Raw genomic sequence first — 20,148 nt, 5'->3', positions numbered from 1 at the left:
TTTATATTATCACGATAAGTCTCCTCTTATACTCTCTTCTAACTCACTAAGCTATATATATATATATATATATATATATATGCATATATAATGTATATGTATGTATATTTGTGTGTGTATATGTCTATTGGGGTAGAGAGGGCTCCCGTAAGCCGTGGTGAAGGCAACCTTTCTAGGAGAAGCAAATCTCTGATTTAAAAAACCATAAAGCGGAAGACCAGTACCCGCATTAAGCTTGTCTGCAGTTAAATTTGTTGCTGGCTATCTTGCTCTTGCTTGTTGCTGGATCTCAACATTTTGAACCGAGAGAGAGACTTAGCTGTCGTACAAAGCTAAGACTCTGTAATATCATATTTGTATAGATACTCCCTCAGACATTTGGGCTCATGGATTTTAAATGTCTGATGGAGTGGCACTCGTCTGACAAGACGTTGCAATCATCACATATATATGTATATATATTTTTTTATGTATATATAAGTATATGTATGTATATATATATGTGTATATATATGCATATGTATATATATGTATATATATGTATATATGTATATGTATATGTTTATATGTATATATATATATACATATAAACATATACATATACATATATATATAAACATATACATATATATATATATTACTCATCGTTTGGTTGTATCGACATCATTTGGAGTTAATCCAAAGTTCGTATATTTTACTATCAGTCGGACAGCATCAACCACGGCAGATAAACCATAGCCTGAGCTATTCACTGCATAGTTAAAATTAGAGAAATGCGAGCCCAGCTTTGTGAGAACCAGGGAGACGTACTTTATTCTGTTGTTGGTTATGTGAGCTTTTTCAATTTGGTTAATTAATTACGGTTAATTAAAAAATTATCACAGAATACTTTATTTTTTAGTCGGATTAACTTTCGAGGAAATTATCTCACTTTCCGAGGTGATAAGCGAAAACTGAGCCGACTATCACGAGTCAATATAAGATGTTCTCCGACCCCTCCTCACAAACGTAAGCTAAGTGCAAGGGAAATTTCAAATTATCATTTTATTAGAATTTACATTAACAACATTACTTGCTTTTGATCAAGTAATGCTGATAAGTGCGAAGTACATCGCATCAGGTGACACGTTGATTAATTAGGCACATATCAATAGCGTACAGGTATTGGCGAATTCAAGAAGAATTATTCAAGAGAGATGTTGCTAACACAAAAGATCCTGCATTAAAAAAACAGATTAACAGGAGATTTAGCATAATTAAATTATACATATATGCCCGGAAAATTTATATTTGTGTCTGACATATGAAAGCCAACCTTGAATTCAGGCTTCTGATTTTTACAGAGTGTACACTGAATACTGCTATAAGAAATGTTTTAATACGGTTAAGTTGCTATTATTTTTAAGTTTATAAGTTATCTGGCTCAATTATATATATATATATATATATATATATATATATATATATATATATATATGTGTGTGTGTGTGTGTGTGTGTGTATAATGAATAGAATATTAACGAAATTCACAATTCTGCATATTTTTCGTTGGATCCAAGCTATTTTTTACGAGTTTCAAATTGGAATTGTCCGATTTATTTTTCATACTCGAAACCCAAAAAACACTAATAAGGAATATAACGGACCAAAAGAAAAATAATGCAAGCACACAGTGTCTGAAGGAAAGAAAATGATTTAATGAAATATGTCTCAAAGAAATAATGATGCAGATATATACATTTCCGCAGTTAAACATGTCACAACCAACATAAGCCATATGTGTTCAACTAATGAACCCTAACGAGGGCGAAACTCGAGTCTTGGACTTCCGTTTTTATTTTTTTTTTTTTTGCTTTCTCAACTTACGTCGGCTGCACATTCGGAATAGGATGGAACGATATAAGTGTCGCCTTAAAGAAACAGCACTACAGCTTTATTTAAAATTTTTTATAAGAAAGCCAATTCAGGTAACTTGATTATGTGGTAGAGCTTACGTCTATCCAATGTAGCCGCCTTCGGCCTCAATCATCGCCTCGATACGTGCCTAGAACTGGGAGCATGCTTTTTTCCGGCGGGATTTGGCAATCAGGATGGCATTGGTGTTGTGAGAGGTCATGTTAGTGATGTTCTCCACATATGACCAAACAAAGTAGTCCAGCGGGTTCAGGTCGGGGAGACGGCGGCAGTATGAGAAGGATACAAAGTCGTAGCACTCCTTCTGAAGCCAAGCCTGGGTATCTCTGAACATGCGCCGGGGTAGAGTCCTGTTGCCACATCCCGGGTCTGCCAGCGCCACCTGATTGCACCGATAATACACACTCTTCATCACATCCACGTACACTTTCGTGTTGACTTTCAAGCCGACTTCGAAGATGTGAGCTGGAATGATATGATCCTTACTTGAAACAACATCAAAAACCACCACTACTGTGGCCGAAAACTTTGTTTTCATCACTCTGGGCACGTCCCTGTTATTAGTGATACTCCAGCAATGCATTTCGAGGGTGCTGGCAATCGTTCTGTTACCATACCTTGTATCGGTAAAGAGCAAGGGTTGTACAGCGGCGCATCTCCAAGCTCGCTCATTAAATATTGCGTCACTTTCAAACATGAAAATTGTCAAAATAAAAATATAGTTCGTTTCATTTTGTTTTCGAGTTTCCGAACCGATGTTTTAGTTTGCTGGGTGCGGGCGATTCTATTTAGTGTTGATTTGGCCAGGTCATTCCGATATTGGCATTTACGCGAACATGTTTACATTTGGAGAACATGTATGCATTTAAATTTGTTTAGAGATTTCCTGACGTGTATGTGTACATGAATTAATTTACTTGCGCACGCTAGTTCCATGAAATAAGACTATGAGTTAACTGTCTGTTTATGAGCGGTTATAATTTTTGTTTTTTGGCGCTCAATAGTGTGTCCTATAGATAGCGATAGAAGTGTAGGGAATCGATGTAGAAAAATCCGATTGTATGTATGCAAATTTTTACTTATGAATATATATATATTTATGAATATATATATATATATATATATATATATATATATATACACACACACACAAGTGTGTCTTTGTCACTATTGCATATAACAATATAAACTTCAAGAAGCGACGATTGATAAGGAGTTATTCTCAATCTAATTGCAAATTAGAAGCCAAACCAAATGGAAACCTCACCAAACCAAATGGAAACCGCCCCAAACCAAATGGAAACCGCCCCAAACCAAATGGAAACCTCCCCAAACCAAATGGAAACCTCCCCAAACCAAATGGAAACCGCCCCAAACCAAATGGAAACCGCCCCAAACCAAATGGAAACCGCCCCAAACCAAATGGAAACATCTCCAAACTAAATGGAAACCTCTCCAAACCAAATCGAAAAAAGCAAGAATGTATACAAGTATGGATTACACTAGAATTGCAATTTAGTTTTAAAAGTTTTTAGAATAAAACAAATGTACATAAAATCGTTGTTTTCAAAAGTTATATGTTCAAATGAAAATTTATCCACGAATGTTATAAAATGTAGTCGATTGTGCAAATAAATACTATGCATGCATAAATCCTTTTTTGTGCATATGTAATTCTATTCTATTACGTATATGTTTAGCACACCGTTAAAATTTAAGAATAGAATAAAAAATATACATATGACACGTAATGAACGTTTTTTGTTTCCTTCCAAATAAGGATGTTATTTAGTGAAATACTAAATGTTAAATTTACCACCGAGTTATAAACCATTTGATTTTTTTCATGAATTGACTGATTGTTATTGTTTAAAAACATCGATAACTTAGGTTGCCGCGTCATGATTGCCATTGAAATTAGCCATAGCTACTGCTTCTACCTATCTACTATATGAAAGGAATAATGTGTTTGAGCGTGTGCGAGTTCCTTCCCTACGTACTCATAAACGGTTAAGCCGATGTTTTAAAATTTCATATAAATGTACTTCATATGCCTGGCAGTGTTCTTAAAGAGGTTTTGCATCGATTGCCTTCGACAATAGAAAAAAAAAATTGAAGAAAGAAGGAACAAGCGATTTTGACCAAAATTCATACCTTATACAACCTTGCACAAGCAGAAAAGCCCGATATATTAAATGAACAGTAGGTTCTTTGAGATTACAGGGGCGCGTTCGAAATGAATGTTTCTGTTTAGAGCACACTTGGACCATGGTAATTGTGATTTGCATTTTAATCTTTAATTAAAGCCGTTATATAACAATGATATTAAGCACCCAATAGTGGATTTTCTACAGTGCAGTGTAAAAAACAATTTAGTGTGGATTAAGTAAGTGCGTAACGTAATGCAGTAAATGAAGCTTCCGCGCAGAGTACAACGGTGGGTTTTTAAGTAAAGCAGCCAGTTAATCGATTTGATTGAAAAATGGTCGAGTTCACCGACGTCGCTGACATAAAATATGTGGGTGTGAAAGATTCGTGGATCCTTATTCAATCCCGGGTAACGTTGGATCTCCTTGTTAAGATACATGGAGAGAAGTAAGGAATACCGAAGAAGGTAGAAACTTATATACAGTTATAAATGGGAAGCAATCATTTTTTGAGTTCAGATTGATTTGATTGGAAAACAATATAATAAAATGAACTTAATTAAAAACAAATATATCCAATGCTGATTTCTCCTCCACTGACAGAAAACAAGAAATTGAAGTGTAGATCTGGGTTTTATTTGCACCACCGCCGAGCAAATTAGGTACAAGACCGATTTTTAATGTGGGACCAACTCCCCGGGGAGTAGGGGATCTGGATAGTGACAATTGGTATGAAAGGTTGCCCCTACATTGACCAAGGTCTTATTTGTGGGGTCGCCCCCATATAGGGTCTTTGCTTGCAGTATCTGCCGGAACAGATAGTATTTATTTGCTCCCCCACGGAGCAAATTAGGCACAAGGCCGATTTTTAAAGTGAGGAGTGAAGGGGAAATGGGGACCAACTCCCCGGGGAGTAGGGGAGCTGGATAGTGACAATTGGTATGAAGGGTTGCCCCTACATTGACCAAGGTCTTATATGTGGGGTTGCCCCCACATATGGTCTTTGCTTGCAGTATCTACCGGAACAGATGGTATTTATTTGCTCCCCCACCGAGCAAATTAGGCACAAGGCCAATTTTTAATGTGAGGAGTGAAGGGAGGGGGAAGGGAAAAAGGGGACCAGCTCCCGAGAGGTGGGAAATGGGAGCTGGTTAAAGGTCAGGCATGTGGGGTTGCCCCCACATCTGGTCTTTGCTAGTCATAGCTAGTCATAGCTAGTCATAGCTTGCAGTATCTACCGGAACAGATACTACACTTTGATCTTGACTCGAAGGCCAAGTATTGCAATTCTTGGTTACACTTTAGCACGCTAGGGTATCAAAAAGCTCGATTTGTATATTTTGCTTACTGAGGCTCGTGTGCTAATGTAAGCATTACTTTTTTTTACAAAGTAGTTACTGCGTATCAAAGCCCGGAGGCCACTCGAGGATCGGGATCAATGTGCGTGTTGTAGTCACTGGGACAGTTGCGTAATAATTTAATGCAAAAAAACAAAAACAAAAAAAACAACAAAAAAAAAAAACAGGTGGATCTTGCGGCTCCCATGTATCCAAAATGTTTTACTTACCTCGCTTAAACTTTTCAGATATAACCTTTTGCTAAACCTTGGTGGGTTGTCGTTCACATTAGTTGGTATAATATTTACAGTAATTGTGACCTGAAATTGAAAATAAAAATATTATCTTTAAATGAATTTTTTAACGGTTTATGCAATACTCTAAATATTTACAGTTGTATATTACTAGTAATTTATATATATATATATATATATATATATATATATATATATATATATATATATATATATATAATGTCTATACAATATAGTAATGCCACACCAATTTTTGATTTTTGCTATCGATACGTCTCTTCCTACAAAATCTATATTTCATTCTAACTAGCAAGTATTTTTTGCTGATTGTGACATGTTTTAAGAAAAATGAAACGTTATTCGGTTTAATTCCGTTCAGAAAATAATTCTTCTAGCCAGGAATATTTTAGATCAATTTTATCCATGCAATCAGCAGCAAACTTAAATTAAAATATGTCATCTTTTGAAATTGAAATATAATTAAAATGGACGTCAGCAATTGAATATTATAATAGTGCAAACTATTAATCAGGTACGTGCAAAATGAATAATTGTGTGTTGCATTCCCTATTAATAAATAATAATATAATATCATAAGTAATATATAACTTGAGGCGCCACAAATTAGGAAATGTCTACAATTTTTTATATCTGCCATTTCTCTCATGAAAATACGAAAAAATCACACTCATTCTAGATAGTAATGAAAACGATAAGAAAAATGGGCGGTTCATCAAATAGTGTTTAGTTATGTCAAATTAATTACAATCATTGACTTTTAAAATTGAATTGATTTCTAATCGAAACCATTAAAGCCTTTCAAACGAGCGTAAGTAATTGTCGATATACCTTTAACTTAATCAAACCAATAAAACGGACCTATAAAAATTCTATTTAAAATACTTTTACTATTATATAAAGGGAAGTTTGTGTATGTGTGTGTGTGTGTGTGTGTGTGTGTGTGTGATCTTTGCCTATGAACTTAGAAACGGCTGGACCGATTTTTTTTTTTTTAATTTTACACCAACATACCGGAAGTGTTCTTACGGACGTTTTGTATCAGAATGCGTCTGATCAGTACCGAAAATCGATAACAGAAAAATTCGATCAAAGAAAGTTCGAGTTTGACCGTAGTTAACACTTTTATACAAGCTAACATCAAAAGTGCATTTTAGAAGTGCTATTACCGCACAAGCAGAAATGTCCAGACTATAAAATCACCTGTGGATTCTCTTATCAAACGGAATGAGTGTTTCTGTTTAGAACACAACTGAATCATAATACTCACTTGGCGTTTACATTTTAAATTTTAATTCAAACTATAATTTATAGATAATTTTGTAATCTCAACACTATGTTCTCTAGAATGTATTGGGTATTAAATAACTACGGGGAAAATGTGAAGCTTCTTTCCAGTATACAGAGATGGGTCCCCAACTAGAACAGGCAATCGATTTGTTTGAAAAAAAAATAGACGATTTCACTGAATTCGATGGCATTAAATGTATTAGAGGGTGGAACATTTGTGCATTCTCATCCAATCCCGAACAACGTCTGGTTTCGATGCTAGTACAAGTATGAAATGTTTTTCTTTCGTAAATAGTCATTTTAATCAAATAATAATTTGAAATCACTCTTAAAAATAATTGGTAAACATTTGATAAGAATAAAGTAAACACAAACGAAAGTAAACCCGCTAAATGAAAATTGAAACGCGCACAACTAGTGTATATATATATATATATATATATATATATATATATATATATATATATATATATATATATATATATATATATATATAAGCTGGCTTCTGCTGCTTGGTTCGAATTGACTATTGTTAATCGTGACACCTTGCCCTAATGATTCCCGAAAGGCTGAAACACTAGTTGGGAGGATGAATCGGAATCGGATAAATTTGTGCCAATTATTAGATGCGTGAAACGATTTTTTCAGTTTTCTTTTTCATTCGATTTTTTTTTAAAGCAAAGTTGTTCACTACTGATAGTTATGATAAAATAATGAATATTTATTGATTTTAAACTATTAAGATTTCGTATTTATTACTATATTATATCTAACCCAATATTATTAATGATTTAAAAGATTTGAAGAAATGACTCATGCACCACCACCGACAATCGAAACAAAAACGTTTGGCTTACAATTTACTTTTTCTTTTACCGTTAATGCCTGAACTATGAAAACATGTTTACTGCAAGATTAAAAATTAAAACATGAACCAAGAGCTATTACGTTGCGCATACATATTCGTAATGCCATCGTTCGCACCTTCACCTGGCAAATTCAATTTTTTTTTTTAAATGTTCACACTTTTGCACTGATTTTCACCGGTTAAAACAAAAATATTAAGTTTTGCATGGATTCTAATCCATGAAACTTATTATATAGGGTATGTAGACAAAAACTGATAGAGGAGTTAGGTAGACAAATTTTTTTAAAACATATATACGCATACATAAATATATATAAAAATAGGTTGGTGTTTCCTATAAACATTTTTTTTTTAAATATTACGTAAGATAAAACATGTTGAATATCTGCATTATACGTAATAGTTTACTAAAGATGATCATTACATAAGAAAATAGAAGAAAACTAATGGGGAATTATTAAAAATTAATGTTTAAAACAATATGCAAATTAGCTAGATCTTTTGCAGATGAATGCAATCCCACGACCTATATATATAACAAAGTTGTGTTTTCTATTTTAATATATAGAAAAGTGTTTTTAATATGTATCAATACACAAAAAACACGAAACTTCTAGGGATATATATATATATATATATATACGTGTGTGTGTGTGTGTGTGTGTGTGTGTGTGTGTGGTTATAAGCATCTATCGCAAATAGGCAAACAACATTTAACTTTTACGAATTGAAAATTTCTAGTTTTGGTTTAAAATTAAATTCCATTTTATTTATAATGACTTTCTTACATTTATTACCCTTTTCTCTTTTTAGTATTCATACGTTCTGATCATTCTTCCATTTTCATTTATCTATTTACTCTTAAATCATATTGTTTTACGATCTAATTCAGTATTGCAAACTTTAATCAACTATACGTATTTCATAAGCTCCGTTGATCAGTAATATAAAGTTAATGGGGAAAAAGCTGACATATTCCTAGTTCATCCTACATGTACAAATGCTCCGATCGTGTGAGGTTTATTATATATTATTATTATATTTCCAGTTGTTTGGTATGTCATTTTATGGTTTTTCGTTAGGATAAATTATACTCCTGAGGACAATAGGGTATATAACTTATTTTGATAGTAGAAGTGTTAATAATCCGCCCTGTCAATTGCTTACCTTTTTGGAAATAAATACAGACGCGGTTACTATACTCTAACGTCTTTTCTCGTCTATGTGACTCGAAATTGAACAGTGGCTTAATATCTTCTTCTACTTTATCTTATTTGAGCCCCAACCAGGAGGGTCGTGTCTTCGGTCGAGTTTGTTTGTTAGTTTTGAGACATCATAGCATCCACATCGCTTGAATCGCCACCAAACTTGCTTAAAATATCGGTCATGACTTAAGTGATTTAATTTTTAAGCAACTACGTTTAGGTAGGTAAAAGACACACTTACCGATAGCCTCGATTATTTTTATCATAGAGAATCGATACGTGGCTCATACTGCAGCCAATGATGTCTGGCATTTTATATGACCGTGACCCCGGTAATATAAAGTTCGTTCAATATCTAAAATCCCGATTTTTCTTAAATTGGGGTAAAAATATGGTGCTATTTTTTCACTGTAACCTACATCCAAAATATCAGTCAGATCACATAATTTATTTTGGAATTATCCAAGTTTCCCTGGCAAATAAAGTATGGAATAAAGAGTAGATAGATATTTTGGACCCTCCTTACTTTGTCAGCCGGAGGTATGATTTCTCACTACTTATTTACGTTCTTTGTTTTCTATGCGGTCATACGAGAAGTCCTTGTGTGGTCATCTTGCCAACTACATGACGCACTAATTGATTGACTATTTCAGATCTATTTTCTCTATCCTATCACGTGATGCGGCTTGAGCAATGGCGACTGAATATATATTAACACTATTTATTATGTAACAACTTACCCAACATAATTGAACGATTTACACGCGAGCAGTAATACTTTTTTTTTACATGATATCGAATGGGTGAACGTGTCACAAAGAAAACAGTTTTCTGTGTGATATTATTTTGATCGTAATTTTTATGGAAGATCTTTATTTTTTTCTATATTACACGTTCCACAGTTCTCGAACAAGATCAAATTCGTTTACAGTAATAATGACGTGCGAGATGAATAGTAAGAAAAAAAATGACACCTAGAATCGAAACATACTTGCATTTCTATCTAAATTTTATAACGTTAAAATGCATACACGATAATAGCCCGAGGAATCCATTTTTTTTATTGAAGGACTACATTTAATACGCAATCTGTGCGTGCTTTATTTATTATTATTTTTTTTTTGGAGATCTGAAAATTGAAAAAGGTCTAACTTTGAAAATACCATATTTTCCATTCTAAAAACGGTACACTTTGACATTTATACTTATTGTGACAGAGATGATCTTTGATAACATGGAAGAAAAAAAAATGAAACATTGAGGAGTTTTGGTATCTCGCAAACGGGAATGATGGAAATAGAAAAAAAACCGTGCAAAAGAATTCGAATCCACCAGAGACTGAAAAGAGAACGGATTGGGATTCCGATGAAATCCACTTCTGAAATTAGAAAAGAATCTAAAGATTAAACTATTCTGTAGCGAATTCAGAACGGCGAGTACAAATGCAAAAAGGATTTTTGTCCTGATTTCCATAAATCCTATTGCAAATATAAAACAAAGAAGAATCTATGTATCTATACTAACGTGTGCGTAGCTATCAGTTTGTTGTTCTTACTCTGTCCATATGGTTTTGTATTATCTTTGTCTAACCATTTCATTTTTCCTCCGAAACTAATTGGTGGATCTAGAGTAGATTTTGCATGAACATTTGTTTTGATAAGCTACAGCGAACTAAGTATTATGGCATTCGTGGATGCACACTGAATAATAAAAATTATTATTTAATGCAATATTGAGCAGAAATTCAACCATATTCAACTATCAATTCAGCATAGAGCTATCATTCTAACAGGCTATAGCTTTTGCCAATTTTAAACGGACAATTATTCTATACTATTACAGGGTGACCCCCCTCCAAAAAAAAACAAAACAAAAACAAAACAAAAGCTAGAACACATGCTGTAGAACGGAGAAAAAAGGCCAAAGACCCTAGTGTTTGGATGTGATGTTTTGAATATAATAAACTAGTTATGACCAGAGTTTCATTTCATTGGGACAAAACACTAAGAAACGGGGCCTAATTAGAGTTGGGGGCCCGTTTTTTTAGGTCACCCTGTATTTCTAATGTGTTAATATCCATCTACCTGCAACTTCAGAATTGTATGAGGCATTCCCCGTTTCTTCTGTCTCAATTCGTGTAACTATTTTTACACTTCATAGTAACACGTCTTACTATACCAGCAACTACATTGAGAGAACTACAAAATTGTGGAACTTTCTTCCTGCTGACTGTTTTCCTCCTACATATAACTTATACCTATTCAAGACTAAGTCCAATTAGCATCTCTTGTCTTTGGGATAATCATTGCCTGTTCTTGTCAGCTTCTGAAATTAAGTGTCTTCATGTCTTGTCTATATATATATATATATATATATATATATATATATATATATATATATATATATATATATATATAGAGAGAGAGAGAGAGAGAGAGAGAGAGAGAGAGAGATAGAGACTGATTCATTATAAGTACGGGGTGGTTGAAGCATCAAACTTCCATTATTATAAATAAATAATACATATCTAATGTGTATATATAATATATATACTTACTATTATATAAAAGTCATTTTGAGTGAATTTCTTCTGCATAGATTCCGAACGGCTAAGTCTAGCTTTTGCAAATTTCAAACAAAGGAAATTTTTATGTCTGACAGTGTTCTTAGGTATGCTTTTTACAGAAATTCATCCGGTAATATCTAAAATCTAAAAAAATCCGATCTTATTGTCTTTCTTCTCTTATAGATAAAAAGAACGATTATTACAAGGGAATAGTTTACGTTACACCGCTCAAGGGAAATAATAAAATTATTTCCCTCGGTGGTGTAATGTAAAATATTCCCACTGTAAAATTTCTTTATTTATGAGAAAAGAAAGACTACGTTTAAAATTGTCAAGTCAAAATACCAACTGACGTGATATTGTTACCAAACACAGATGGAATTGATGAACAATACCGCGTAAATTATTCCTCGTGATATATAATAATCAATAGAGAATTGATTTTATATTAAGACATACACAACTGCATAAAATAGATTATCATGTTTAAACGTATGGTACGCCCGGCTAGCTAGTATGTATATATAATATATGTATATGCGTTTTAATGTGTAATCAAGAAGAATAAACAATTAATTACATATTTATCATTATATAATTATGTTCCAAAATGTATGCATTAAGATTTTCTATATACATGCCTTAGAAAATGTCATGAATTACGTCTATAGCAGAAAATACTAAAGAATATATATATATATATATATGTATGTATATTTAAAATAAAAATTACAATTAAATTTACGAAAATGATCCGAGATGATAACACTAAAGTATATAGAGTTATCTTCGAATACCAGACTTAATTGGAATAGCAAGTATAGAAATAGATAAGTATTTACAAATTAAAAAATATATTGGAAAGGGAAGCTCAATATAATATAAAGTTGACAATTTAAGGTTCACTGATTATGTAAACAGAATTTCGTAGCGATGAAGTTAAGAATAACCGAAATAAAAATTAGAAAAAGTATATAAACAAATAAATAGGAAGCGTATATATTAAACATTTAGAACAATAATGATTGATGAAATATTTGAAAAAGAATGGAATATCGATTTGGCATATAACCAGAAAAGAAGTAATTAACACAAACTGATTACAACAAATTAAAATACACTAAATAACTATATGCAATAATTTAACTGAGAAACAAATGAGTAATATAAAAGTATTATCGTCAATGAAAGAAGAAGATATGACAAAGCTAAAAATGAATGTTTATCACGCGTAGTTCTCCTCAGACCGTCTAAATGGATAGAATAGTTTTGTTTGTACGGTAAATAAAAACAACGAACCCTTGTTTATGTTATAAGGAGATGAACAAGTAGAATTTAAAGATGTTAATAGTATTGCAAGGAGTTAAATATTTAACAAAAGTTTTACAATAATATATTTCGTTTAAGTGCTATTAAAAATAACGAAGAAATAATTTTTTAATCAATTTATAATTATGGAACCGATAAATTTTGACAAAGTATATGAACCTAAAGCTAACTGAGAAGCTATAAATTATATATATATATATATATATATATATATAATTTATATATATATATATATATATATATATATATATATATATATATATATAACTACTCCATTTACTCACATAACATTAATATACGAAAGTATAGATTTATGCGTAAACTTCAAATATTTACTTCAAATTGCTCAATACGTAGATAGAGCTAGTTAGTAATTTATAAAATATATATGGTGATTAAGCTACACTGAATATTCGGCGTTTTATCCACTATAGGACTCGTCAGGCTTATGCGCGAATTCTGTGGTTGTTTCTCGTTTTTATATATGTTGAGGATTTTAGTTAGCCAATCAGCTTTCTAGTATCCACCGCGCCCCTTCCTATCAGCCAATGGGCATGCATTTTATCGAACAAAGGATCTGTTTTAGAACTAGGTTAGTGGTTTAAGGCAGACGATTTTCCTCATTTCTGCTCTCTTTTTTTAAACTAACAAAAACAATAGAAAACAAACAAATAAATAAATTAGATAAACAGGAATAAACATAAACGACCATATATATATATATATATATATATATATATATATATATATATGTATGTATGTATATGTGCATGTATGTGTGTACACATATGTATATTTATGTATATAAAAAAAGAGCAGAAATGAGGAAAATCGTCTGCCTTAAACCACTAACCTAGTTCTAAAACAGATCCCTTGTTCGATAAAATGCATGCCCATTGGCTGATAGGAAGGGGCGCGGTGGATACTAGAAAGCTGATTGGCTAACTAAAATCCTCAACATATATAACAACGAGAAACAACCACAGAATTCGCACATAAGCTTGACGAATCCTATAGTGGATGAAACGCCGAATATTCAGTGTAGCTTAACCATCATATATATTTTATAAATTACTATATATATATATATATATATATATATATATATGAAGGTTTATAGACGTAATAAAATAAATATATAAATAAAAGACACCAATAAATGAAATATAGAAGGATTTAATTATTAAATAACTATAAAACACAAAAGTTAAATAACTACTATCTAATGATTAAAATAGGAAATAAGAAATTAAGATGAATACTTAACTGAACGAAAACAGTAAAAATGTAGGACGCAGAGGCGAGTCTCGCCGCTTGTAAATAACAAATGGTGCGTGATTTTCTACATTTATTACATTTGTATTTTGTGTCTGAAGATTAGCTATTTTGGAATATCTTATAACGAGATTAAGCTGAAGCTTGTTCGAATAGTTATAACACAAATGTAACATCAGAAATACCTCCTATGATAAAACACATGTGATATATAGCCGTCTTGGTTATTGTAGAATCATATATATCACTTATTTGATGTCTATCTTTTTCTTCCAATCACTCTTTAGGAGTTATAGAAATAAAGAAAAATCGTTGAACCATATATATAAAGACTGACATTTTTTTAAATTTTTGTACTTTTACATAAATATTACCATATTCGTATCCATTTACCAACCTATTTACTTGTCAGTTTCTATTTTCTACATTCGTGTCGATGATTATTTTTTAATTTCTGTGATATATCGACCGAATTCGTCATGATTGTAATCACACAATAACCAATACGACGTGTTTGGTTCAACTGCTCACTGATATAGTTTATTAAGCTATGAAACATAATTTCCTCACGTGTATAGAAACATATCGTATGAAGATCCTAAATACGTTGGAACTTGATGTTTCATAAAGAAAAAGCAATTTTAATTCGAATCTAACTAGATTTTTAAATGTGAATTTCTCGCAAAAATAAGTAAACATTGAAAAAAGTAATTTTTTCCTGTAAGCAATTCGGGTTAATGAGTTTGAAAGAAAATGTATTTAGTAGTCGTCATGAAAGCAAACGTCTTGCACGAGCTTCCAGAACTGTTATTTATTTACTGAACGTTTCACTCCGGGCAAACTGAACTGATTTGATTTAAATTACGTATATATTTCCGTTCCCGCAATTGGACATTTTGTTCGTTCGTTCGTTTACTTATTTTTTAATGCTTTCTTTCATTTCTTTTATTCATTTCGTTTTTCTCCTCCCCATTTTGATTTTTTTTTATTTCAGTTTATTTAAGCTTATTTGATCATTCATTCTGGTACTTATTTTGCTTTTTTTATTTTATTTATTTACCTTTACTTTCGCATATCTATTTTGCGTTTCCTGTATTCAGTTCCTTGTTCCATTTCTATTTCTTATATATATATTTTTTTCATTAATTTAATAAATCTATTTCGTCTTTTTTATTCATTTCGTCTTTCTTATATTCATTCTCTATTACACCTTATTTTATGTCAATATGTTTGTTCAGTTCATTTATTTAATTCGCCTAACTTTCTAAAATCTATTTTGTAACTATTGTTTTTAACTCTGACATCTGACATTTATTCATTTCGCCTTACTTTCCATTAGTCAGGCTATCTTTTTTTTCTTTTATTTTTTTTTTACAAAGGAATCACCACCTATCAATGCCCAGAGGCCACTCGAGGATAAGGATTAAAGAGTGTACAGTGGTCAAAATGACAATATAGTAATTGTTAGAAGTATAAATTAGGTCAATCAAATTACATTAGGGGAACGGCCCCTCAAATACTTGTTTACATTGGACATTGAGACGGCCATATTGTAGTCAGCTGGAATGCAGGTAAATGGAAGAGAGTTCTACAGGTATGCAGTTCAAAGAAGCTTTGATCATAGAATCTACGTTTAGGTTTAAGCACAGATAAAGAGTGGGGTAAATTATTGACAGTGTCTACAAACGAACGAGTGTTGCTCGCGAATGTTTGGCGAGGAAGAACCATAGATTGGAGCTCAGACGAGCACTTTCTATGAAATAACGATAAAACAGAGACAGGCTCGTAACGTTTCTTCTGTGAGAAAGAGGTTGCAGAGAAGAGAAAATGGCATCCCTCACTAGGCTACAAAGTCTATTGTGAACGCTGACAAGGCAGCCTAAGGTTTTCCCAGCAGCCCATGCGCAGATGTGACAGCAATACTCAATCCTTGGATGTACCTGGCTCTTATATAGGTAGAAAAATGCATCAGCAGGTAGATATCTATTGGATCGATAGAACGATCCCATCATTTATCATTCCTCATTCACTAATTTCATTCATTTAATTCTCTTCGCCGCATTTAGCAAGTTTATTTGTGCATTCATTTATTTCAACTATTATGACATCTTAAATAATAATCTAACAAAATAAAAAAGAAAACAACATCCGAAACCGTGAGGATTGACAATGCTTTAAGACTAAGTGAGTAACCCATAGAGTCGAAACCAAGATTAAGAAAAAATAAAACGCGAAAATATGATTATCAGATATGTATAGAATAAAATTTGCTGCCTTTATATATAAATATACATATAACACAAATGTGTGTACATGAATGAGCACATAATTTAATAAAGTACGTTTTTGCCATGTGATTACACACACACACACACACACACACACACACACACATATATATATATCAAAGATTTAATCTGACGTTTTTCTATCTGAGAATTAAGTTTAAGTGATGAATAAATGACATTGGTTGATCGAAAATTGCGTCTGGAAAAATTCCTCAAAGAAGCAATTCCGTTTGTTTTGTCTATTTTTGTAGTTTCCGTTATTTCCTTTTTTTTTGTAAAATTTTTGTTCTCTCATATTTATCAGAAAGTCTGATGTCACTTTCCGATAACGGTTTTCTCAAAGTGTCCTAGTTGTGAAAAAAGAGAAACAAAAGAAGACGACTTAATAAAAATTAGGAAAAGAAACAAGTCAATATTGAAGCGATTAAAAAAATATATATATTAGAATGACTGATTGTCTGATGATAAAATTAAAATGGCCGCCACTCCGACGAATCTCGTAAATATTAGCGTTTCATTTTCAAACGAAAAATCAAATGACTATGATGTCAGTAGTTTATAAAAAATATATGCTAACCTATGTGTACTGACGCATAGTAAACTACGTTTCGATCTGTTCACATCTTAATATTGGCCATTTATTGATCTTTTCTATTCAAGTAGTTTAATTGATAAATGCCCTTTATTACTATTTTCTAACCATCCTAGTATTTCATATATATCTATATATCCCAATCTGGACACAGCTACCTATTTATCTATCCAGGATGGTCATATCTATGTATCTGTAGGTCCGGGTCTGGCCATAATCTAAAAAGTGGTCAAAAAGTGAAAATGCGTGTACCAGGACACTTCAAAATCCATATACTCAACGGATCCTATCTACAGACTTGAAATTGCATATGTAGGACATTGGGAATTTTTTAATCATTTCATTCGATAAATAGGGCTATACAATTTGGTACGCGAGGGTGATCGTATATTTCTCTCTTTTCAACTGTTTCACGACTGTGCATGCGCGGTCATGAAATATACCAGCTTCCTTATGTTAAGTATCAGTTTGTTTGAAAACACCTTTAAAAGATCATGTGATCCCGACCTTGTGGTTATCGTGCTTGACTCACTGACTTTATGTTTGGTTTCGATCTCAGCTAGAGTTTTTTTTTTACTTTATAAAAGAGAACTGTTTAGAAAAAAACAGAACAATACTTGCATGCACATGTCAAATTTTTCCGTTTTTACTCCATTTTTCCAAACGATTTTAACGTTAAGGCATTTCTGTTTATTATAAATAAGGATTCTGCATGAATTAAAATATTTTTGCGTATTTTACAACCGAGCGACGTCGGGCGGTCTGCTAGTACACACACACATATATATATATATATATATATTAGGATTTTACGAGTGTGAAGGATAATATACTTGTTTTCAAAATTAAACAACGTCGCAGTTACGGAAGCCATGACAACTTACACACTGGAAATCCAAAAATTAATGAGGGCGAAACTCAAGCCTTGGACATTCGGTGTGTTGGCTTTAATCACTTATGTGGGCTAGGACGTTGTTTACCTGTGGAAGTATTTATATAGGAGGTGCTTTAAATAATTTTGACAATTTTTTCGTATGAGCACTTCTATTGATAGTACACACATGTAACTCTAGCCCCCTTAGAAGTAATTCCTCCGGCTGCAATGCACTTGTGCCGTTCCAACAAGTTTCGGAAGGCCCTATGGAAGTCTTCTTGTATGAGCGTGTCAATGACCCACCTGGCAGCCTCTCATCTCTTCAATTCTCTCATTAGGACAACACCTAAGGTTTTCTTTGAGTAGGGAATAACCAAAAGTCACAGGGACCAAAATCTGGACTATAGGGAGTGTGAGGAACTGTCTTGATGCCCATCTTAGTCATGACGAAGTCTTTCTTTCTGATCTTTTGGAGCGTATTAGGGACAAACTTAGCACCAATCTTCCGCATCTTTACTACCACGCAAATAATAAACACTGACACCCAACTGTGCACTTATTATATCTCTAGACACAAAACGATCCATAGCCATGATATTCTTTATTTGGACAATCAACTCAGGTGTTCTGATTTCGTTACTCCTCTCACACCTCTCATCATTCCTTATAAACTTCCTATCTTCCTTGAATCTCTTATGTTACTCACAAACTGATGGTCAATTCATGCAAGATGGCGTAAAAGCAGTCTGAAGAATTTCATAAGTTTCCGTGCCATTTTCCAAGTTTAAAACATAATTTTATTGCTTATCGTTCATCTAAATTGTCCCCACGTCCAGATTGCATTTTTGAAATTCACCAGCAGTTACAATCAGGATTTAGTAGGGTGTATTTTAATTCCTGTTGTAGCTGTTTATTTGAAACTGAAATCATAAAAATTGGTACAACCATATCATAAGATGTATAGAAATAGGATACTGAATATTTGAGTTTACGACAGTTTTAAATGCGTGCAAAAAAAGTCTGAAAACATATTGAATGCACCTCATATACATCGATGTATCCATCTGTTTAACACAATTTGTTTGTCTATTTTAGTTTGACCATTATATATATATATATATATATATATATATATATATATATCACCTGATCTCTATATATAGGCCTATTTATCTATTAAGCTCAGTCAATTTTAATCTATTTATACGCTCTCTGTTCATATCTATTTATCAATATATCTCAGTTTATCGTAGCATGTTGAAAGACGCACGTATGGACGTCTTATAATCTCTCTCTATCCAAGCATGATTGGACGCAACACCAACAATGTTATCAACGTAGTCGAGTGCAAATCTTATGGGATCAATAGCGATCGTTTCCGCACTATAATGGATGAGCTCGTTCTTAGTATATTGTATGCAGGGAATCATTTACAATACAAAGTGTGCTTCAGTATTCAGCCCATATGTTGTTTTGGCGTATAACATATCTATTAAAGGAAACTAATTTGTGTATATACATACATTGTTATTCCAGGAGTTAAAACGTTGGTTAACAATTCGAAACTTAATGAAGACACCTTTGTCCAAATAACACGCTCTTCCTTAGATCTCTTTCAAGAAGATCTGATGATTATTTTAATTGGATTTAAAAGGCAATTGGTAACTGTTGTGTCATGAAAACAGGACAGAGACAAGAGAAAATGATGAAACAATCAGATTTTATTAACGAAGCGTACTTACTTAAAACTAATTTCAGTTTTCTTCATCCTAGAATGACCAGATAGACCGGTGCCTCATTCACTTTTTTGGAACCCAAACCGTGCCTTTTTCTGTTGCGTCAACATTCCGTTACTATCATTCGTCGCTCTCCCGCAACAACACGTAGTAAATTACAATACTACATACACTATTTTTGAAAACTCGCAGCAAATAACTTTTTATAAAGCGTTAACCTTCAGCGACAGTTTTCCGTAGGCGGATACATTTTATTATGACTTATTTAACCGAGTACAACATCTGGTCTATCTAAACCTTAGTATATAATTAAGCAGGTATATAATCACAGTTAAAACCCAGAGGAAAGTAGTGAAATATTGTATGTAACTCCTATACATTTTTTTACACTTTTCTTTATTGAATTTTGTATTTTATGAAATATCTTTTACATACATTCTGCATCAAACACCGAC

At 32.5% G+C, this 20,148-nt stretch overlaps 1 protein-coding gene across 7 annotated transcripts in view; it reads right to left on the bottom strand.

Annotated features, from left to right (window-relative positions):
- Window positions 1–20,148, bottom strand: part of LOC145287853 (protocadherin Fat 3-like) — a 1,926,363-nt gene that overhangs the window by 956,941 nt on the left and 949,274 nt on the right. For all 7 annotated transcript variants that reach the window (XM_080135727.1, XM_080135730.1, XM_080135731.1 and 4 more), the window contains exon 5: window positions 5,629–5,718. In XM_080135727.1, the coding sequence (XP_079991853.1) occupies window positions 5,629–5,718 (90 nt within the window). The remainder of the gene's footprint in view (window positions 1–5,628; window positions 5,719–20,148) is intronic.

Source organism: Euprymna scolopes, chromosome 11 (assembly GCF_053919585.1).
Source record: "Euprymna scolopes isolate OS-2025 chromosome 11, ASM5391958v1, whole genome shotgun sequence".
NCBI lineage: Eukaryota > Metazoa > Mollusca > Cephalopoda > Sepiida > Sepiolidae > Euprymna > Euprymna scolopes.
Note: the sequence above shows the minus strand (reverse complement) of the source record. Positions and strands in the feature narration are given on the sequence as shown.